General features: G+C 42.4%; 1 protein-coding gene across 3 annotated transcripts in view; it reads right to left on the bottom strand.

Annotated features, from left to right (window-relative positions):
• The window catches only part of GALNT6 (polypeptide N-acetylgalactosaminyltransferase 6), a 195,452-nt gene that overhangs the window by 21,592 nt on the left and 150,276 nt on the right, over window positions 1-23,584 (bottom strand). For 2 of the 3 annotated variants that reach the window (XM_033937281.1, XM_033937282.1), the window contains exons 7-8: window positions 6,155-6,355; window positions 5,056-5,187 (exon numbers count right to left, since the gene is read on the bottom strand). The exons of the other annotated variant lie outside the window; for it this stretch is intronic. In XM_033937281.1, coding sequence (XP_033793172.1) covers window positions 5,056-5,187; window positions 6,155-6,355 — 333 coding nt within the window. The remainder of the gene's footprint in view (window positions 1-5,055; window positions 5,188-6,154; window positions 6,356-23,584) is intronic. 3 annotated transcript variants of the gene reach the window in all.

Raw genomic sequence — 23,584 nt, 5'->3', positions numbered from 1 at the left:
ATTGAATTTATAGGATCGGTAGAGTGAAATAGGGGAGGGGATAAGAGGGGATTTTGAGATGTTTTTACCATTAATAAAAAAAAAATTTATTTGAACAAAATTCTTTTGTCTTAAGTGTTTGTTCAATAAAAATTGTTTTAGAAAATGAAGCTGTTGAAGCAAAAATATTTTAAGTTTAATAAGTAAGCTACCAGCCACTAGATTGAAATAGCAGAGGGCTATGAATAATACTATATTACTTGAATAAGGGGGTGTGATGATAGGGAATTGTGGAAGGAAGCAGAGATTTGGGCTAGATTTGTGGCTTATTATTAAATTCTATATAGCCTGGAGTGGTGTATGGAGGATCAGAAGGCTTATCTTGCAGGGGTAGCACTGGGGAAAATAGTAGAGAGGGATGCCATTCTCCTTGATAGACAGATATTCAGGATACAGGTGTTACAGGCCCTTAGAACGATAAAGCTGGGAAGTCTTTGGGGCTGGATGTTTCACTGTCCAGTTCTATAAGCAGTTTAAGTTTTATTAAATCTGTTAATTTGCTAGGGGGGGGAACAAAATTGCCCTTTTTTATTTTTAAGATTAGCAGGAATAAGATATGGTCAACAGTGTCAGATTTGCTTTCTATAACAGAACCACTGACTTATCAGATAATTATTTTAGGAGAATATGGTCTTAAATCTACATTAAACACATATAATAAATAGCTACTTAAGAATTTATTTGTGATTGCAATTAAAACAATTCTATTTAATTGGAAAGACTTCTGTAAATTGGATTATAACATACAGTAGAGCACGGTTTATTTAATATAGTATATATTAGAAAATATATTCAATTATATAGTAAATATAATTGAATATAGTAAATATGAGAAAATATATTCAATTAAGTGTGGCAATATGAAGAAATTTAAAATGATTTGGAAATGCTTATTGAATATGAAGGAGTAAAGTTTGTAATTTATTATGTTTTCATTATGTTATATGACAACCCTGATATTTAGCTTATTTATAAAGTTATTTCTTAGTTTGCATTAATAGTTTTATCATAATTTTATGATTAAATTTGTAATGATTGTATTAAACTCAATAAAATATTTTGGAAAAAAAAAGATTAGCAGGAATTACTCTTATTCTTAATGAGGGCAAGGATCCCATACAGTGCAGCTTTTACCATCCAATTTCTGTGCTCAGTATTGATACAAACATTCTGATCCATATCTTAGCGGACAGATTAACGAGTTGTGTCTCCAGCCTGATCCCCTCAAAAGGTTGTGAGTTTTGAGGAGATAATGGCTACAACAGTTAGTGGACAGTTAGGGCTCCTTTTACTAAGGTGCGCTAGCGTTTTTAGCGCATGCAGGAAATTACCGCACGCTACACTTCTAGAACTAACGCCAGCTCAATGCTGACGTTAAGGTCAAGCGTGCGCTATTCCGCAACTTAGTAAAAGGAGCCCCGGCCCCCTAGTGTTATTTATTACAATAATGGAGGTTGAACTTGCCCCTCAAATACATAATAAAACCTTGTTAAAGATTCAGCAACAGCTCTTTATATTTATTTGTGCACGTAAACATCAGAGGGAGGCGAGAAGGGTCCTGTGGTTGAGTAAATAGGAGAGTGGATCAGGAGTGCCAAATATTAACCTTTACTAAAAGGCAGGTCCACCTTTGGGTGATATTAGCTCAACAGGTGCAGGAAATCAACATGGAATTGAACGGGCGGAAGCAGATGATATTCCTTTGACGCATTTGCCATGGCAGTTCTGGGGGGAAGGAGTGAGGGCAGAGCATAGAGGATCCTTAGAAGAACATCACCTTGATAAAAAGGAGACTGACTAGACTGGAATTATTGGGCAGCAGGAAGTACTCTTGATATAACCTAGTGAGGTATAATGGGGAATTTTGCTCAGGATGGGATTAGGTATTATTTTATAGATAGGAAGCAGGAGTTTACACTTCCCCCTCCCCATTCGCAGTCTCGACACTCACGATTTCACATAGTCGCAATTTTTTTGGGGGGGAGAGGGAAAAACCCCCCCCCCCCATAATATAGCACATTCCTGCCTCTCTCTAGCCTTCCCCTGGCATCTTGGCCTTACCTGGTGGTCTAGCGAACTTTTGGGGCAGTAGCGATCTTCCTACGCTCCTGCCCTGTGTAGATCGCAACATGAAATGGCTGCCGTGAGCTCCCATCGTAGTCTTGAGAGACTACGGGAACTCATGGCAGTCATTTCCTATTGCACGGGGAAGGCGGGAGGGAGTCGGGAGTGGGTCAGAGCCAGACGAGAAGATATTTGCAATTTTTCCCTATTCGCGGTCTGGCTCTGCCCCTATCCCCTGCGAATACCGAGGGAGAAGTGTAGTATGTCTAAGGCAATTCTATAACAGGGCTATGGAGAGGTGAAGCCTTTTGCAACCCTACAGTCTCAATCTGGTTTATTGTCCTGGGATATCTTTCCATATTTGCAGGTTAAGCACTATGAGGCTATATTCGGAGCGATTTAAGTGGGCCAGAAAAGCTATGGCCCGCTCATATCGCTTATCAGTGGCCAACTGCCGATATTCAGTGGCAATAAGCCAGGCAGTGCTGCTGAATATTGACCGACTCAGTGGAGTAGCGAGGGTGAGAGGTGCCCCTCCCTACTCCCCCCGCCCCTCCTGCCGTGTGTGTGCCCCTTCCCTTCCCCAGGCATTTTTAACGTTCACAGCACAAGCAGCAACACCAACCTCTGCTTGCGCCAGCATTGGCTCTTCTTCCGACGTCACTTCCTAGACACAGGTCCAGGAAGAGATGTCAGAAGAAGAGCCAATGTTGGCGTGAGCAGCAGGTTGGGGTTGCTGCTCGCGCCGCAAACATTAAAAAGGTACGGGAGAAAGGAAGCGGCATGTGCATGCGGTAGTGTGGGGCGCGGAAGGAGAGGGGTGGAGAAGAGGATAGATGCTGGCACCCCAACTAAGAGGGTGCCCGGGGCAATCCGCCCCCCTTTACCTCAGTTGTGACTGGCCCCCCCCCCAAAAGTGTGCTGATCAGGGATGAGCAGGTGGCAATGTTGTGGAAGAGCAGGCTTATGCAGGCTCCAGTGACATTCATCCGAGGCCCACAGAAGCTAAGCAGGTGGATATAGACCATTTCCCCTCTCTCCAAGTCAGAAGCCAAAGCTCTCTCCACCCCAAAGCAGCTCCCCCTCCAAGTGTAGATAGGCATCCTGGGCCTACCTAAATAGCTGGTGGTCCAGTGGGGGGTGGGGGTCATCAAAGGCAGGAGCTAAAAGAGGGAGCGGGCAGTGTTTTTTTTGTTTTGAACTTAAATTTTTTTAAAAAAAACAAACCAAAACTAGAGTTATGCAACCAGTCCGATATTCATTTGAATATTGGTTGGGTCCGAATAAGCTTCACGTGGGCAGGCCGCCCACACTTATGCACTGATATACAGAGCCAGTGCCCAGACACAGTCCGGCACTGAACATTACAGCATAAATAACCAGATGACGATCAGCGTCTTATACATTGACTGCCACTGGCTGAATATCATGGGGGGGATGTATCTTTCTACACTTGGGATGTTGACTGATCTGCAGAAGGGGAAGAATGCTTTTCAGAACCTACTGAGACTACTGGTTCCTAAAGGAGCCATCTAAAATATCTACCGTTATTCGAATGGGAAAGGAGAACGGAAACTCAAGATTATGCAAGACATAAGAACATAAGAATTGCCGCTGCTGGGTTAGACCAATGATCTATCACGCCCAGCAATCCGCTCTAGGTTGAAGACCAGTGCCCTAACTGAGACCTGCCCTACCTGCGTATGTTCCGGTTCAGCAGGAACTTATCTAACTTTGTCTTGAATCCCTGGAGGGTGTTTTCCCCTATAACAGCCTACGGAAGAGCGTTCCAGTTTTCCACCACTCTCTGGGTGAAGAAGAACTTCTTTACATTTGTACGGAATCTATCCCCTTTTAACTTCAGAGAGTGCCCTCTCGTTCTCCCTACCTTGGAGAAGGTGAACAACTTGTCTTTATCTACTAAGTCTATTCCCTTCAATATCTTGAACGTTTCAATCATGTCCCCTCTCAGTCTCTTCTTTTCAAGGGAGAAGAGGCCCAGTTTCTCTAATCTCTCGCTGTACGGCAACTCCTTCAGCCCCTTAACCATTTTAGTTGGGAATGGATAAATAGGAACTGATTTGGGACACACAAGGAAATTGGGTATGCCTGCCTTGATCGTTGAAAATGGATATAAGGTTTTGATGCATTAATACTACACCCCTATAAAATTATGAAAGCTTTATGGAAGGGAATTGGGGAGTTGCTAGTGTTAGTGTGGGGAACAAGTTACATATTGTTACAGGTTGTGGGAATGTCAGTTAATTTGTTTTGGCAACAGGTGTTTTTGATGTTCTCTCAGATGTTTCATTGGGTGATAAAACGATCCTTGGAGGTTGCGCTGTTGCATTTTCCTGTTATGGGGTTGGATGATGGGAAAGATGTGTTACTTTATTTGGGGCTTGCAGCAGGCAAAACAGTCATTGCTGCCTACTGGAATCATAGGACTGTTCCACACTGGAAGACTGTGGTGGTGAAATTGTACCAGTGGCACTTGATGTACAGGAGGACAGCAGCAGTGAATATGTACAAGCAGAGCCTATTTGATTGCAGTTGGAGAGGCTTTCAGCAATGACAATCCACTATATCTCCCTAAGGGACTTGTTAATATGGTTTGCAGGAGGGTTGCTGGGGGTAATAAGGGAGTGGGGACTGTTGTCATTGTTTGCAAATTGCTTGGTGGATGCATTCAAGAAACAAGATGTATCTACCAGATGTTTCTTGTTGTATTTTGTTCTTCACAGATCTGTTTATTTATTACAAGCTTAATAAAATTTAGTTAAAAAATAAATTATTTTGAATTATTAGCTTTGTTCAGTCACTGAATGTCATTTTCAATAAATGTTGGCATCCAGGTGTGCCACAGAAGAAAAAAGGCTTGAGAGCTACTAGGACAGATGGAAAAGATGAAAGTGTGTGATAAAATCAAGCTAAAATTTAATACATTCTTACCGCCCCATAGAACTTTGGATATAGGTCTGGGATAAATCTTTCTGGGTAGATATTGTTCAAGTACCAGGTGAAGTTTTTACATTGGAGCCGTTTCTTCAGTTGAAGCCTCCCCGAGATATCGCCATAGCTATGCTGTTAAAGTCAAAAGAGGGGAAGAGGCATGAAATGGGTGCTGACTTCCTGAGGGAACAAAGTTGGGAGGGTTAATAAAATGGATTTTCAAATCATGAATAATTTCCTCCCTGCAAGACTGTGCTTGCTATCCTACTCTGGGAACAATGTTCAGAGCTTGAGGAAAAAGTTCTTCTTTAACACTACACACACTGATTACAGGAGGAGGATATAATTTTTTACACCAGTTTAGAGCCTGACCGATACTAGTATCTTTGTTTTCTGCTAAAACCGAATCTGTGACTGAAACTGGCCCAGAATCGAAGACAAAAATGGCCTTGCCCCCCCCAAATGCCTTCCTTTTGGACTCACCTGCCAGTGACAGCCCCCCCTTTCTAATGGGCCTACCATGTCATTAGTGGGTGCAAGAACAATTCCCATTCATTCCTGTGCACAGATGGCTCCTCCTTCACAATGGCTTCTGGATCTTCCAGCAGCAGTCTCACAAGAATGCCATGGGAGATCCCAGTAGTCATATTGAGATTGGAACTTGCATAAGCAAGAGCATCTCCAGCTTATGCTGGTTCCAACTGTAAAATGGCTACCAGGACCTCCAGTGGCAGCCTTGTGAGACTGTTGTTAGAAGTCCCAGAAGACATTTTGAAGGAACAGCAGCACTGGGAAGAACGAGTGTGGGCTTTGTTCCTGCCTCTGAAATGGCCATTAGACCACCAAGGTTTCGTAAAGTAGACACAGATGACTTGGAGAGAGGGCAACAGCAGATAGTGATCACAAGGATGGGGGGGGGAGGAGACTCTTGCCTTCAGCCAAAATGCACTGGCATTTTTGGCTGAAACCTGAACTTCAGATCTGGATTTTGGGCCAGTTTTGGTGCCAAATCTGAAACCAAAATTCAATTGGCTTCCACTCTAGTTCAACTCAGGGATATTATGCTTTGGTCCCCCTCCCCTCTATCCCTCATACACACCTCTCTGATCATTTCTCTTGCCTTCTTGGTCCGGCGATAGAAGATTTCCTTGTAGTCATCCATCCACACCTCTGCTAATCGCACTCGGTTTCGGATAATGACATCTGTACCTTTCGGATATGTGTAAGGGCTCTTTTTACGGAAGACATGCCCCACCACAGAGCATGGTAAGATCTCTATCGTTCCTCCACACAGCCAGACCTGTAGAAAGATTTATGGTCCACTAATCAGTTACATAAACAAATACGTGCCTGTTAGTTTCTAGGGAAGACCATAATATCTCATCCAGGTTCAACTTTCTTTGCCTACTTACACGACCAGACCCAGGCTAATGAGAAATACTTTTATTATGAAAATAGAAAAATATAATTCACAAGCCAGCAGCAATATCTAAATATTGTTCACAAAATATCTGATTACATATATGAAACTCAGTACATAATTATCACAACACACTTGCTAGATAAATAAGTAACTAATTCTTACACACACTAAACAATTCCTTATAATAACAATTCCTGATTAGCAGCAATCTATTACAGTTATCACCAAGAGTAGCTTTACAAGCCTTATCCTATATCACAATAGGATTCTCTATCTAACCCCAGCTGATAAGATAATAAGTTCCTTATCTCACCATTCAATTAGGCCTTAGCACAGAATCAGGTGAAATGGAAGACGTCTCTTCTCAGCTTAGCAGATATAGAAATCCTTATGTTACAGGAACAAGAGTTCGTCAGCCACTGGCACGGCTGTAATTTAGGTTGGCAGCAAAGGTTTCCTTGATGTGCTGGAATTCAGATCTGTTTAAGGTCCGATTCTCTTTCTCTCAGGCAGAGAGACACACGAGGTAACTGTTCAGGTCTTAATTAGTATAAAAGAAGTGCGTGGAGAATACCTGTGATGAGATGCGAGTTCACCCACATCCTAGCACAGACTAAATTATAATTAGCACCTTTTCACTTGGATTTCGTCAGATGACCTCCTCGAACCAATCCAGAAACAGAACTTAGATGAATAGCCTTTCTGTATAAAGTCTCGTACTATCTGAAACAGAGACGCCTTCATTAGATAAGACCAGCACAGGAGCATAACTCCCCCAAGATTCACATGGGCATAGCTGGATGTCCTTGACTAGAATACAGTTCTGGTACATACCCAGAAGGCATCAGACAGAAACAGCAAAGATATTTTCTTCTTTCTCTTCTTGCAAGGTTCATGCTGGAAAGATTTCTTGCAGACAATGGATCAGGCTTAAATGATGGTTCAGGCTTGATGATGTCATAGAGGCCTAACCTTCAGGTGCAAATAAGGAAACACCCCTACAGACCTGAAGACAGAAGTACAATTAGAAAGGCTTCAGAAAGCCCCAGATGGTCTTCACCTCCCACACACTATTAGCAAGGTTCTGTCCTGTACTATTGATCTAGAATGACATATTCGAGCTCGTAGCTTCATTACAATTACTGTAAATGATATTGTTTTCAACATATGACACATGCACAAGAGCACTCCAGGGTATATGTTTTAGTATGCTAGTGGTATTCCTAGACTGAATAAAGAAAAATGGAATCTAAAGCCTTGTAGAAAAATTCATCTTAAATACTTCCAAATGTGATGTGATCTGATTCACTCTGAATTGATCTATCCCATCTTTAACTTGAAATTGCTGGTTGTTATATTCCCATGAAAGATGTCTGCATTATAGTTACAACAAAAGTAGGGTTAAAGAGATGTTTTCCAGTGGGATCTTTATTCAACTTCAAAGATTCAAAACAGACTCAAAGAAGCCTGTGTTTCGGTACCAAAGTGGTATCTTCTTCAGGAGTCGAACTACTGAAAAGGTGTGAGCTATGTCCAAAAAAACATCATGCTGCTGTATGCCCAAAAATCAGCACTCTCTACTGTGGCTGTAAATACAAGCACTACAGCTGAAGACATGTGAGAAGTGTCTCGGGGACTTAAATCTTTGGATGAAAAAAAAATTGGCAGAAGGGATGCCCACTCCTTCCTGCCAACAGGAACATATCCAAAGATGTGGAGGGGCATAATCGAAAGGAACATCCTAGTCTGTTTTTGTCCAAGTCACCCAAAGTAAAAAAGAGCTTAGGACACATTTTCGAAAAATACGTCCAAATTTTATTTCGTTTCGAAAATCATCTAACTATACGTCCTGCCGATCTGATCGTCTAAGCCGATAAATCGTCCATCTTTATACTACATTTTCATCCAACTTTTCATCCAAGTCAAAAACGCCTAGAACAAGCCCTATTGGATGTGGGAGGGGTCTACAAAGTGATGGACTGAATACCCAGACATGGCACCTAAATAATGGGGTATCTTACAGGGCACTGCTGTGAACTTCATAAAAAGGGTGCCATGTCTTCATCTCACTACAGCTCCCTTATAGGCCATGGTGAGCCCCCTCAAACCACCTCCAGAATCCCCTAGACCTACTTATCTACTACCCTAATAGCCTTTATGGCTGCCAGTATAAAAGGGTTTTGGGGGTGTATAGGGGAGTGCACGTTTCAGTATCAATGCAGAGATTACAGGGGCTTATGAGCATTGGTTCCTAACTCACCCCCAAGATGGCTTACGATGTCTCTGTGCAGGACGACTAGGCTTTCCTATGCCAGGCTACCAGGTGATGATGGTCTGGAGGCTGAATTTTAAAGGTGTGATTACAATTTTTATGGGGTTGGGGGGAGTTGGTGATCACTGGGGTAGTGTGTGGGGGTCTGTATTATGTGTTTGCAGTGCTTATCTAGTGACTTTAGGTGGGTTTTTGTGACTTAGACCATGTTTTAAATGGTCTAAGTCACAACGTCCAAGTTCTGTCAATCTTGTGCAGTACGACTAAGTCTAAGCCTGCCCATGTCCTGCCTAAATCCCACCCTCAACACTCCTTCTGACACGCCCCGTTTAGCTATGGTCATTCAGCGGCACTATGAAGGCCTAGGTTGTTTGTAAACACGTCCAAAACCCATTTCGATTATCGGCACTTGGATGCCTTTCGTTTATGATCGTCCAAGTGCCAACTTAGGCCGGTTTTTGGACGTTTTTCTCTTTCGATTATGAGCCCCTTAGATCCCTGAGTCTCTTCTCACATCTCACATGTTTTCTTTGTGCACTGCATATATAGTGTCTGTGAGTGGCTAACAGGGGGCAGTTTGTAGAGGATTTATTTTTTATGGGGGGGGGGTTGAAACAGTTTGGGGGTAATGTAGCATTAGTTGCTATATTTTTCTATAACTAAGTTTCTATGCTACAGAAGCTGAATGTCTTCTCCCACAGAAATGCATTGGGTAACTTTTTTTTTTGGGGGGGGAGCTTATTTAGTTGGAATCCAAGATCTGATCTGGTTCATTTTTGAATGTGTGTGGAATTTTTAATCAGATCTTCCAAATTTCATCCCATTCTAATTAATTTTTGGAGAGACATTTTCCTCCAAGATGGGCAGACAATCTTGACCCTTTTGCATTATAATGGGGCTCATTTTCAAAAAAGAAAAAAGGCGATAAAGTGGCACAAAGGGGGCAGAGGGACGTTTATCTCGACAAACCTTCCAATTTTCAAAATCTATTTTGTAGAAGGATTTCTATGCTGTTTGTCTGCAGTGCGTTTAAGTCTGAAGGGGGCATATTGGAGGTATGGTTTGGGTGGGAATAAGGAGAGAGTTTTGATATGGACTTTTTTTTTTGTGTGCAATAATCGAACATTTTAGAATACAACCACTTCTCTGATCATTTCATTTTGGATGTTTGGGACTAGACCTGTTTTAACAAAAAATAGGTGGCAAAAAAATGCCCAAACTGACCAGATGACCACCGAAGGACGAAGGCATGACATCCCCATAGTACCCCAGTGGTCACTGACCTCCTCCTCCCTGCCCCCCAAAGATGTTCTTCATGACTGTTTTGGTGTCATTCAGAATTGGATGTCTCAGAACCATTTAAAATTAAATGTTGCAAAGACTGAAGTGCTATATATTGGTTGTGGTAAGAAGTAGCGTTTTGTTCAGCTGAAATTGTTCTTGCAGATGAGGTTGTTCTGGTATGAGGGCAGGGTAGGTATCTGGGAGTTGTGTTTGATTCTGCACTGTCCTTTAAGGCTCAGATTAAGAAGGTAATTTCTGGTGTGTTTTTCAAGCTGCGTTTGGTATGGAGGTTAGGTGACTATCTTTCTGGGGATAATTTTCATTCAGTTGTCACGCTGTTGATAACTCCTCTGCTTGATTATTATAACTCTATTTGGGTTTACCCAAATGCGTTTTGCGGGCGTTACAGCTAGCCCACAATGCTGCAGCACGTCTTATTGTGCATGCTTCGAAATATGATCACATCACACCGATACTTTGCGAGCTTCATTGGTTGCCAATTGACATGCGGGTGGAGTTTCAAGTTCTCTGCTTGATCTTTAAAGTGCTCCAGTTTAACTGTCTATTGAGCGTTTGTGCTCTGCTACAGTGGTATCATCCTTTGTGTGAGTTGCAGTGCTCTGACAAAATTTGTTTGGAAGTTCCGTCATTGGCTGTGGTGTGACTTCTGAATAACCAGAAGTCAATGCTTTCTGTTCAGGGTCCAATGTTTTTGAATGCTCTTCCTTTATTTTTGCGCCAAACTAATGTGCTTCTACATTTTAGAAAAGAGGTAAAGACTTTGCTGTATGAGCGTTTTTTTGGTGCAAGTTTTGAGAATGTTTGAATTTTTATATTCTGCTTATAATGCTGATCTGTGTTTGTTTTTATTGTGTATGTATTTCTTGTTGATTTGTGGATAGGCAGGTTATAAATAATTTTAAATAAATAAATAAATGTAAATGAAAGAATTCAAATTTACCTGTATGATACCTTCAGATGTTATGGCCAATCCTAATAGAGCAGCAAGCAGGTACCTGGAGTAGTCTTTAGTGGGTGGTGTAATTAACCATAGAGATGGGGATTTAGGCCTATACACCATTCTAATTACTACACTATATATACGAGGGTGAATCAAAAATTAAAGACAATTGTTAAATTACATGATAATCAGAACAGAGCTAGTGAAATACAACCTATGTACTCATACATTGCCTGTTGGATAGTTCATCCACGCACAGTGCAGCACTCAGTCTTTAGTTATGTGGCAGCCATGAGGTCAGAAACATGGACGCTCCATTGCATACATTACACCAAAGAATGTAATGTAATGTAATTTATTTCTTATATACCGCTACATCCGTTAAGTTCTAAGCGGTTTACAGAAAATTTACATTAAAATTATAAATAAGAAAGGTACTTAGAAATTCCCTAACTGTCCCGAAGGCTCACAATCTAACTAAAGTACCTAGAGAGTAATAAAGAAATGAAAAGTGGAGATAGAGGAAAAAGAACAACGTACAGTAGTGCTCTTTCTTTGGAAAGAAGGAGTGAAACCTGTGGAAATTCACCACTCAGTATGGACATAGCACCATGAATCAATGTAAGGTTTATGAGTGGGTAAAAAGGTTTAAAGCAGGAAGAACAGGTGCAACTGACCAAGGTCGTTCTGGTCACCCATCAACATTGCACACACAAGAACACATTGACAGGGCGGATGCCTTGATTAGAGAAGACCAACAAATAACAGTGTCTATAAAATTGGCTACAAATTTGGATATCAGCTATGTATCTGCATTTGCCATAATGCACGATGACTTGGGATACAGGAAAGTCTGCACATGATGGGTTCCTAAACAGCTTGCTGATCTGCAGAAGCAACAGCATGTGGATGTTGCGACCCTGTTCCTGAGAAGATATAAAGAGGATCTGAGTATTTTGGAGAGACATAGGTGCATCACTGTGACCCAGAGATAAAAAGACAAAACATGATGAAGTAAAGGAAGTGGTCCTCACCTGGCTTCGGGGACAGCCAAAAAGCTTCTCTACAGAAATGCAAAAGCTAGTTGAACGATAAAACAAATGCATTGTCTTGCATGGTGATGGTGTGGTAAAAGGGATATGTTCAATTGCTCACAGTTACTTCTATTAAAGCCATTAAATGTATTTTGCCTTTACTTTTTGATTTACCCTCATGCCTCCTGGACAGTCCCTCCATTTGGAGAGCTCACAGGCGAGTCTACTCCCACCTCCTGAAGAAACTCTGGAATCAAATTCCAGCATCCATCAGATCATTGGAAGGATTATTAAAACTTCATGAAAGCAACCAAAATCTACCCCTTCACATGAACTTACCAGAAAATGAAACCATCTGCCTGTTGTATATTACATGCATAGATTCATACAATATCATAATTGTACTATCATAAACTACCTAATTGTACTAAGTTTTGTTTGACTCTGCCAACGTATGTTATGTAAGTGATGTATAGAGTTTCAGTCTGTACTTCCTAGCCCTTAGTTGTACTATGTATGTCTGATCTGTAACCAGTTCTGGGCTCTCTTGAGAGGACAGGCTAAAAAACTAACTAACTGACTAAAATAAATGTGAGTCTTCCACAACACACTCTAATCCCATCCGACACCTGCAGACATAAGGGCTATTGTTCTGGAGTACAGTTAGTTTTGGATGGGATTTGGAGGGCTCACCATACAATATAAGAGGATTATAGTGACTTATGTCTACCAGTGATCTTTATTCATTGCAGTGCCTCCAAGGATGCCCCTCTGCTCTGCTGGGATGTCTGTGTGGCTAGTGTATTAAAAATGCTGGCCCCTCCTATGTCCCAATAGCTTGTTTTGTGCGCTTTTCTTTTGGACTTGCGTTGTTTTTTTTTCAAAATTGGATCAAAAAGGTAGAAGCACTGCGGGCAAACATCTGTTTGGAAATGGTCATGCTTGCTACTGGATTTTTGTACATGTTCTGCAAAACATCCAAATTCAGGTTTAAATGTTATGTCAAAAATGTCCCTTCGCATCTTTTTGAGCCAGTCAGCACATAAAGCAGACAGATACAAAAATGACAAGTGTGGAAGATGCATTTCATCAACTGCTTCCCTCCAATTATTATTCAGTGTAGTGATGTCCTTTTCAGCTGTTTGATGCCTTTTGTATAATTATTTCTAACCTCTTTTGGGTTGGAAAGATAAATCAAACTCAACTACAAGCAATACGTTTCCAATTTTCATAATCATAAAAGGCTCACAAGAACAGTGAACTTGTCATCCAGGTATAACATCCATCTTTTTGTTAACAAAGTCCCCTCCCCTTCTCTCCCACCTTCCCTCCCCTCTTTAGATTCCGAGGTTAAATACAAAATTAGTATGAAATATATTACTGAAAGTTGAGTACAGGCACTCCTCACTTAACGACTGAGTTCCATTCCTACGACTAGATCATTAAGCGAATTGGTTGATAAGCGAGGTGTTGCCCTTTACCGATATTTCAAGCCCCAAGTCATGTACTCTCTCTAACTTTTTTACCAGCTTTATTTTTGGTTATGACCTTCATTTTCATTTCAAGATCGATTGCCTTCCTTTGTTTCTTGATGCTCCCTTCAGGTAAAGTCATGCTCTTCCTTTTCACGGACATCTTGTACTATGGGGTGCAAAATAAAGTACAAATCTATAGTCTTGGAGATTGTAAACACTAGTTATTGAATACCAGCCAACTGCACTGGACAAGACTGAACTGGACAAGACTGAACTGTTTGATGCTGATTGGAGGGCAGGTCATAAGTTTGCATGGTTACTAAACAGACAGACATACTGCATTCTAGTTCCTGCCTCCCTGATATCATGAAAGCAGCTCCATTAGACTTTAAACTAACATTGTGGAACTATCTGACCGATAATCTCAAAAATGGAAAATTCCTTACTAATAAGGGTCACATTATAATTACCCCAATTGCAAAAAGATCGTAAACAATTATTGGCATCAGTGACCAACTATAGACCAGTGGCATCCATTCCATTCTTTGTAAAAATCATGGAAGGACTGGTAAATACCCAATTGATGGAATACCTGGATCAGTTCTCTCTTTTACATGAAACCCAATCTGGTTTTAGACCTTTGTTTAGCACCAAGACAGTAATTGCATCTTGGATAACTTACGCTCCTTATTTAGCAAGGGCCATAATGCCCTGATCATGCAATTTGACATGAGTTCACCCTTTGATATGGTGGATCACGAGAAATTGTTACAATGCTTGGACGCAATTGGCATCACAGGAGAGGTATTGGACTGGTTCCGAGGTTTCCTTATATCCCGCACCTATCAAATACGTTTCAATTACAACCTCTCTAATACCTGGAGCAACCCATCTGGAGATCCTCAGGGATCACCACTATCCCCACTGCTCTTTAACGTTTATATGTCATCATTAGGTGCACAACGGGCCCAGTGGGGAATAAAATTATTTATTTACGCAGACGACTTTACAATCATTATCCTATTCGCTACTTCTTTCTCTGAAGCTATCCCTATGGCAACCGAAGTACTAAACTTGATGGAACAATGGATGACTGAATTTAGATTGAAGTTTAATTCAGAAAAAACTAAATTCTTTGTAGCCTCGCCATACCCACTCGTCACTAAAACATCACTATGCATCAACAAACTCAGTTACCCTATTCAACCTACAATGAAGGTTCTGGGAGTAATACTTGACCAAGGCCTATCCATGAAAGACCAAGTGGACTCATTGGTTAGAAGGGGTTTCTTCACTGTCTAGAAGCTTCGGACCATCAAAGCATACTTTGACGCTTTATCATTCAGAATTCTGGTTCAATCCTTTATACTAAGCCATCTAGACTACTGTAATATCGCCCACCTGGCAATCTCCCAGAAGAACTTGCAGAGACTACAACTGGTGCAGAACGCAGCGGTTAAGCTGATTTTGGGGTTGATGAAGTCCGATCACATAACCCCTTCCTACTGACTCCTGTACTGGTTGCCAATGGAAGCACGTGCAAAATTTAAGCTGGGATGTTTCTTCTTTAAGGCACTATACGGTTTAGCCCCTAAATATATAACTGACCTCTTCTCCTTCTCAACCAACAAACATAAGAGAAGCTCACACCCGAAGTTTGTCTCCCCACTGGTTAGAGCAGAGGTACCCACACTTTTTGGGCTTGCGAGCTACTTTTAAAATGACCAAGTCAAAATGATCTACCAACAATAACATTTTTTAAAAAACACAAAGCACACTGTACGCATAGAAAATGTTAATTATCATTCCTATTCCAGGGTTTTTCAAAGAGGTCAAAGCAGATGACTCTATGCACTATCACCTCAGTAACAACCATACAAAAATAGACAAATATACCCCCTCCCTTTTTACTAAACCACGAAAGCAGTTTTTAGCGCGCTAAAAACCTCTATTGCCGTTTAGTAAAAGGGGACCTTAGTGTAAAATATAGACAGCAGATATAAATTCAGACACATTTTGATCACTAAATTTAAAATAAAATCATTTTTTCCTACCTTGTCTGGTGATTTCATGAGTCTCTGGTTGCACTTTCTTCTTCTGACTGTGCATCCAATCTTTCTTCCCTTCTTTTAGCCTGTATGCTACCTCTCCTTCAAATCCTCATTCCCTCCCCCAACTTTTCCTTCCTCTCTCCCTGCCCTTTCTTTCTCTCTGCCTCCCTTTCTTTTTTATCTGTTTCTCTTCTTTCCTTCTGTCTCCCTGCCTGCCCTTTTTCATTCTTTCTCCCTGCCCTCCCCCAAGCCACTGCCACTGCCATCGGGGACCAGGACCCAAACTGCCATCGGGGACCAGGACCCAAATCGCCACCAATAACAGGCCCGAAAGCCGACGACGCCCCAAGCTCTCCCTGCTTCGGCTGACCAGCATCGTGATCGACCTATTGGGGGAAGTGCTGCCGGGTCCTGCCTTTGCGGAAACAGAAAGTAGGCAGGACCCGGCAGCAAGAAGAGGAAATGCTTCACTAACCTGTCTCCCACCTTAGCCGTAGCGAACGCTTACTTCAGGGCTCTCAACATGTGCGTGCCGGCTTCCCTTCTCCCCCCCACCCGGACATAACTTCTGGTTTCGGAGGGAAGAGAAGAGAAGCCAGCACACACACGTTAGAGCCCGGAGCATAAGTTCGCTACGGGCTGAAATCTCCAAGCTGGGTTTTTAAAAAAAATGTTCAGCAGCGGCAGCAGCAGCAGATGACAGCTGGGCAGACCGCCCAGCTAAAAGGCCCTAGGGAGAACACAGAGGAAGGCTGATCGGCCCGGTAGATCAGGACGGCAACACGAGTCTAGCGATCGACTCACGTTGCCTTCCTGAGCTACCGGTTGATCGCGATCGACGTATTGGGCACCCCTGGGTTAGAGGATGTAAATTTAAAAGACACCATCAACATCTCCTCTCATATCAAGCAGCATCATGGGGCAAAGACCTAGAAAAACCACTTAGGCATACAAAAAACTATGGTGAATTTAGGAAACACCTAAAAACATATCTGTTCTTGAATTACCTAGGTAGCTGATCCGCACAATCTCTCCCACAACAACCGCTCCCATATTCTGTTAGTGACTAACCTCCAACTATGTAAGTGCTACTCAATTGTAGCATTCTTTTTAATCATTGTAAACCGCATAGAACTTCACGGTCCTGCGTTATATAAACTGCTATTATTATTATTATTAAGTAAGGAGTGTCCATATTCTACTCCATGCTGTTGCAGTTAATATGGCCCAAAAGGGTTCCCAGACAACTGAAAACTTCCACCCAGCTAATGCATTAAGATCTTTAACAGCTTATTTTTCCATAGTAAGGAGCTGTATCATTTGTATTCACCACAATGACAGTGTTGGGGACTCAATCTCAATCTATGTAAAGATTATCATTCTCATGCCCAACAGCACTGCTCTCCGCAAAAAGCCTTTAATTCTCTTTGGAAGAGGGTGTGTTATATTGTAGTGTCCAAATAACAATAAAAGATTGATAGCTACTTTTCATTTCCAGATGGTAGACACAAATGTGAGATCATCACCACGACCTGAGGACAGTACCAAAACATATGTCCTATCACTACTACTAATAATTATTTCTAAAGTGCTACCAGATGTACATAGCACTGTACAGAGTCATGAAGGAGACAGTCCCTGTTCGAAAGAGCTTACAACCTAAACAGACAAAAAGGACGCCAGGGTGGGGGAAACAGTTAGGGGGGATGTCTAATCTGCTGGCTAGCTTGGTGAGTAGTAGGGTTATACTGTAGATTGAAGGCTATATCAAAAAGGTGGGTTTTCAGTCTGCTTTTAAATAAGGGAAGTGACTGACAAACTCGGGTAGTTTATTCCAGGCATATGGGGCAGCTAGATGAAAAGAATAAAGTCTGAAATTGACAGTGGAGGAGAAAGGTACAGATAAAAGCAGCTTATCTGAGAAATGGAGTTCTCAGGGAGGCGTATAAGGAGAGCTAAGAGAGGAGAAATACTAAGGGGCTGCAGCATGAACATACTTGTATGCGGGGGTGGATAGGGAACAAGTGAAGTGATCTGAGGAGCAGGGTAAGGTATGTGTAGGGAGGCTGGCAATAGATAAGTAGTGTAGCTGACTTTTGCATCAATTGCAGGGGGGAGAGGCGGTTCAGCGGGAGACCTGTTAGAAGTAAATTGCAGTAGTCTAAGCATGATGTTATGAAAGTGTGGACAAGAGTCTGGGTAGTATGCTCAGAGAGAAAGGGGAAAATTCTGGTTACATGCTCTAACTTTGATTGAATATTTACGCGTTAGAAACGCATCCCACGTGGGTTGAGGGTTTTAAGAACCCCATTTATATAAAGAAGACACAGAGTTTGTATCTAAGTGGAATAGAATTCTGAACAAGTGTGATATGGACTTAATGATATTGATTGTGGACCAAGAGATGTCCACATCATTGAAAGCAGATATAGATCAAACATTGAAAGATGTTTCCTCAAAGGTACCACCTGAAGAGGTAGTATCAAAAATAAGAGTCTATGAACAAGCAGTTATAGGATTTCAAGGAGTCGCTCAAAAAAGCCAAATTTGATAAATTTAAGCGGGATGAACGTTATTACGCCCAGAATTGGGTATTCAATTAGGTTAGATCCAGTGGCATACCAAGGGGGGGGGGGGGGGTGGGGGGGAGATCTGCCCCGGGTGCAGCCTTAGGGGGGTGCACAGCCGGACAGGTCCGGAAAATTCCTGGGCGGCGACGGCACTCAGTGGCATCGGCACACCCCCACTCTGCAACGGCACTCAGCGGTATCAGCGCCCCTCCTGCCCCGCGACAGCACTCAAGTTCGGCCTCCTTCTCCCGGCATCAGCAGAACTTCAGATCGGCAATGAGTGCTCTGTCAAAAGCTTCCCCTGACTGAACCGCCTGGGCGGAAACAGGAAGCTGAGTCAGGGGAAGCTTGTGACTGAGCACCTGTTGCCGATCTGAAGTTCTGCTGATGCCGGGAGAAGGAGGCCAAACTTGAGTGCTGTCGTAGGGCAGGGGGGGTTCCGATGCCGCTCAGTGCCGTCGCAGAGGGGGGGCGCCGATGCCGCTCAGTGCCGTCGCAGGGGGGGGGGGGCCTTGCCGATCTTGTTGCCAAAATCGGAAAGGTGAGGGAGAAAGATGGGCCTGTGGTGGATGGAGATATTGAGAGAAGGGGAAGATAATGGAAGTGGGGGAAAGAGAGAGAAGGGGCAGATGATGGAAGTGGAGAGAAGGGGGAGAGAGAAGAGGGCAGATGATGGAAGTGGGTGGGAAAGAGAGAGAAGGGGCAGATGATGGAAGTGGGGAGAGAGAAGAGGGCAAATGATGGAAGGAGGGGGGAAAGAGAGAGAAGGGGCAGATGATGGAAGTGGAGAGAAGGGGGAGAGAGAAGAGGGCAGATGATGGTAGTGGGGGGAAAGAGAGAGAAGGGGCAGATGATGGAAGTGGGGAGAGAGAAGAGGGCAGATGATGGAAGTGGGGGAAAGAGAGAAGGGGCAGATGATGGAAGTGGAGATAAGGGAGAGAGAGAGGAGGGCAGAGGATGGAAGGAGAGGATAAATAAAAGGAGGGCACATGATGGAGAAAAAGGATTGAGTTAAGGAAATACTGGAGAGGGTGAGGGAAAGAGGTGGCGAGCTGTAGGTAGACAGTAAAAAAGGAAATTGATGAGAGGGTAGTAAGAACGTAATCTAGATGGATGCAGAAAATAAATTGAAAAGGAAAATGAGGGAAGAAAGGGATTGCAGAAGAGAGGTGTGGGAGAGGGAAGGAGAGGAGAGAGACGCCAGACCAATGGGGGTGAAAGGAAAGATGAAAGGGGGAGGCATACAGTTTCTGGAAGGGGCATAGAAGGAGAGAAGATGCCATATAGGGGCAGAGAGATGGCAGATAGTGGATGGAAGGAAGAGAGTAACAAGAAGATGAGGAAAGCAGAAACCAGAGAAGACAAAGGCAGAACAAAAATTTTCTATTTATTTGTTGCTTTAGGAGACATGTGTCACTGTTTCTGTGGTGTTGCATTGTATGCAGAGTCCAGCTTCTTGCTGGTTCAATTTAACCTTTGTCTATGTATTTCTATTTTATCCCCCCTTTTCCAAAACTGTGGAGCGTTTTTTAGAGCCAGCCGTGGTGATAGCAGCTCTGATGCTCAGAATTCTATGAGCGTCAGAGCTGTTACCACCGTGGCTAAAATTTACACTACAGTTTTGTAAAAGAGAGAGGGGTTAGTTTGTGATGACATATTCCATACTAGGCGAAGGTATTTTCTGTGTTCTGTGTGTTCGAAAGACATAGTTTTCTGTTAGGATTGACGGTGTAGGATTGATCTGTACTAGTCTGGCTTATTTAATTTTACAATGGGTATATTGATGTACTGCTCACTGCATATGTAAGATGCTGCCTTTTCCTAGGTACTCATGTGTGACGTGTGGCTTGTTACTAAAAATCATGTTTTTCTTACAGATGGGGGGGTGCCAAAAAATGATGGGCCCCATTTCACATATGCTAGGTACGCCACTGGTTAGATCTAACCAATATAGATTGTGACAGGATCTGGCTAGACCTACTAGAAACAAGGAGAAAGTCCCTGTAAGCCTCCCTAAAAACCCTGTTACCAGGTATAGGAAATATCCTGAACAGTGTAAAAATCCTGTTCACAACTTTAGGAAGGAATCCGCCCCTTTAAGAGTGTCCAGAGCTCAGGCTGATATTGAGAAGGCAGGGCCCTTTAAGAGTTTGTCTAACCCTGCTAGGAGGGGGCATGGCTTGTTGCCGAGGCTCCCATTTACTGAACTTTCCTCATCAGATAGAGAGGAGAGACAGCTGGGACAAGGAGCTGAACAGAAGCTGGGAAGGAAGCCAGTTCTTCCACCTGAACCATGGCCAGCACAAGGAAGTTTCCCTGAGGATTGGGAGATGGATGAACTGGAAGCCAGCCAGACCAAACCAGTCGCAGAAGCCCAGCCTGAGGACTATGACATGGAGTACCAGGAGGACTGTGTTTTGCCTAACTGGGAAGAACATTCAATGGACTGTGAGTAGGCTGTTAAGCCAAGCAGTTTTTCTTTTTCCTCCTGGGAGTTTTGAGTTTGTGTTTTATTTTTTTTGGAGCAGTTTGTGCACTGCTCTGACTTGTGCTTGGGGATTGAAGAAGGAAAACCTGAGCCTATCTATTGGGAGGGCGGCAACACCTGTGGTGTACGGACTTATCTCCTCCCAGCCTGTTGGGGATTCGGCTCTACCCAACAGGGCTATAGCCAGAGCCAGAGAGAGAGTTTTCAGAGAACAAGTGTTTGGTGCATGCACTGTTCGGTTAGGCTCTGAGTAAGGCCAGAAGGAAAAGTTAAGGACTTTTTTGTTGATAGACTGGACTGACTCTGAAAGCACGGCTTGTGCTAAAGTGAGACTTATTTGCTTCCTATGAGGAATGAATTGAATTCATGGAAGCCTGTCCTTTCTGCTCGTGCCATTTCTGAAATTGTGTTTGGAGTTTTGTTTTCCATTAAAGTGTTTTGTTTGATCAACCAGGAAATCTCAGTGTGCAATTCTTGGGAGGTACTGAGTGCTGTGTTCCACCATCTTTATTTATACTTTGGGATTGGGATTCAGCGAAGCAACTAAGCCTACCAGGATCCTGTCCTTCAAGATCAGCCCCAAAACAATCACGTAAAGTGACCTTTGATCTCACCACGAGTGGATCAAGTGATGAGGAATCACATACCACACATTTCGGCCCCTTCAGCCTTTTGTAGGCCAACATGCACAGGTCAATAGACTATGGACAACAGCCCTTTCAGCATTTTTTAGGCCAACATGCACAAGGTCAATATGTACAAGGGCAAGGCAGACAACAGCAATTTTTTCCACCAAGGGCACCCATCAAATGCCACCATGTCAATGACCAGTCACACGTTCACGACAGAGATGGAATGAGTAGTGATCAATATTTCCTCCAAATATTTGTCTGAAGCACAAGTTAGCTGTTTTACAGTGAGGCCTCTCTTTTGTACCTTCTAACCCAACAGATGTTTTTTCAATAATGGAAAGTATGAAGAGGTTTATCTGTACTTTAAGGTTGAAAGTCTCTTTTAAAGATCAACTAATTCATGAAGATACATCTCGAGTTAAAACTATCTCTCAATGGATTTCCTCCTTGAACAGTTGATACTTCAATAGATGTTTTTCAAAAATTAGTATTTAAAGATTTAACACACTGGATTCCATCACCAGTAAAACATCCCGATCTCTCAAAGATTGAAAGAGAGGCCTTGCGGTCACTTCAACAAAATAACACTTTAATAATTAAATCAGCTGATAAAGGTGGTTCTGTAGTGATAATGAATTACAACACCTATATAACAGAAGCCCGTCGTCAATTGGCGGATAGTACTTTTTATGCCCAAGTTGATCAAGATCCTACATGTTCCATCAAGAAAGAAATAGATGAGATCCTATTTGATGCTCATACTAAAGGATACATTACAACAAAGGAATATTTTTCCTGACAATTCAGTATCCCGTTATGCCAGTTTTATACTTGTTACCTAAAATACACAAAAACTTACAAAATCCACCAGGTCGCCCAATTATCTCTTCCAAAGGCTCGTTGCTTGAGCCTTTGTCGAACTATATAGATACATTTTTACAACCTTTGGTACCGTTGGCCCCCTCATGCATTAGAGATTCCAAAGATTTTATGTTGCAGTTGGATGCTTGTCAAATTTGTTATAGTGAAGATGTTTGGTTAGTTACAGCAGATATAGAGGCACTCTACACGAATATACAACAAGAAGCTGTCATTTTATTGATTAGCAATATTCTTGATGCTAGGGTAAATCCAACAAAACCACCCACTGCCTTTTGGTCACCTTGTTATGTTCTTAAAAAAAAAAAATTCTGTTCCAAGATCAATATTTTTTCTGATAAAGGGTACTGCCATGGGGGCTACAGTAGCCCCTGATGTGGCTAATTTATATGTTAGCAAATTTTAAGATCAGTTTTTAGATTGTTCCCCATGAAAATCCAATGTCATCTATTGGAAGAGGTTCACAGGTCACATCTTCCTGACAGTGTTCCCTCTAAGCGGGCGGGTGTTGTGAGCAAACTTTTTTCACCGTGAGCCAAAAATATCGGGCGCCAGCAAGTTATGAGCCAACTCGCCCGATTCTCCTCTCGCCGCCCTGCCATCTGCCGTACGCCTCTTCCGATCGTGCGCTGTGACGAGAAACGTGTGCGCTGCGATGTAATATTTTGTGCGCCAGCGCACGCCAGCGCAGCTTAGCGGGAACACTGGTTCAAATGGTTTTATTTATTTCCCCAAATTTATTTTTGTTATACGCATTGAAAATATTTGATATTGCGTTTAAATCAAAATCTCAATAAACTTGAAACGAGTGCCCGTGAGATTGTGGGAGGGTTAAATACTCAAAACTTAGAAGTTTTTGCTACGCCAGCTTTCTGGTATCTTTACATACAGTGGCGTACCTAGCATATGTAACATCCGGGGCCCATCATTTTTTGGCACCCCCCCCCATCTGTAAGAAAAACATGATTTTTAGTAACAAACCACACGTCACACATGAGTACCTAGGAAAAGGCAGCATCTTACATATTGCAGTGAGCAGTACATCAATACACCCATTGTAAAACTAAACAAGCCAGACCAGCACAGATCAATCCTACACCGTCAATCCTAACAGAAAACACACAGAACACAGAAAACACCTTCGCCTAGTAAGGAATATGTAATCACAAACTAACCCCTCCCTCTTTTACAAAACTGTAGTGTGGATTTTAGCTACGGAGGTAACAGCTCTGATGCTCATAAAATTCTGAGCATCAGAGCTGCTACCACCAAGGCTGGTGCTAAAAACGCTTCACAGTTTTGTAAAAGGGGGGATAAAATAAAAATACATAGACAAAGGTTAAATTGAACCAGCAAGAAGCTGGACTCTGCATACAATGCTTCACAGAAACAGTGACACATGTCTCCTAAAGCAATAAATAAATAGAAATTTTTTTCTACCTTTGTCTTCTGTGGTTTCT

Source organism: Geotrypetes seraphini, chromosome 3 (genome assembly GCF_902459505.1).
Source record: "Geotrypetes seraphini chromosome 3, aGeoSer1.1, whole genome shotgun sequence".
Classification (NCBI taxonomy): domain Eukaryota; kingdom Metazoa; phylum Chordata; class Amphibia; order Gymnophiona; family Dermophiidae; genus Geotrypetes; species Geotrypetes seraphini.
Note: the sequence above shows the minus strand (reverse complement) of the source record. Positions and strands in the feature narration are given on the sequence as shown.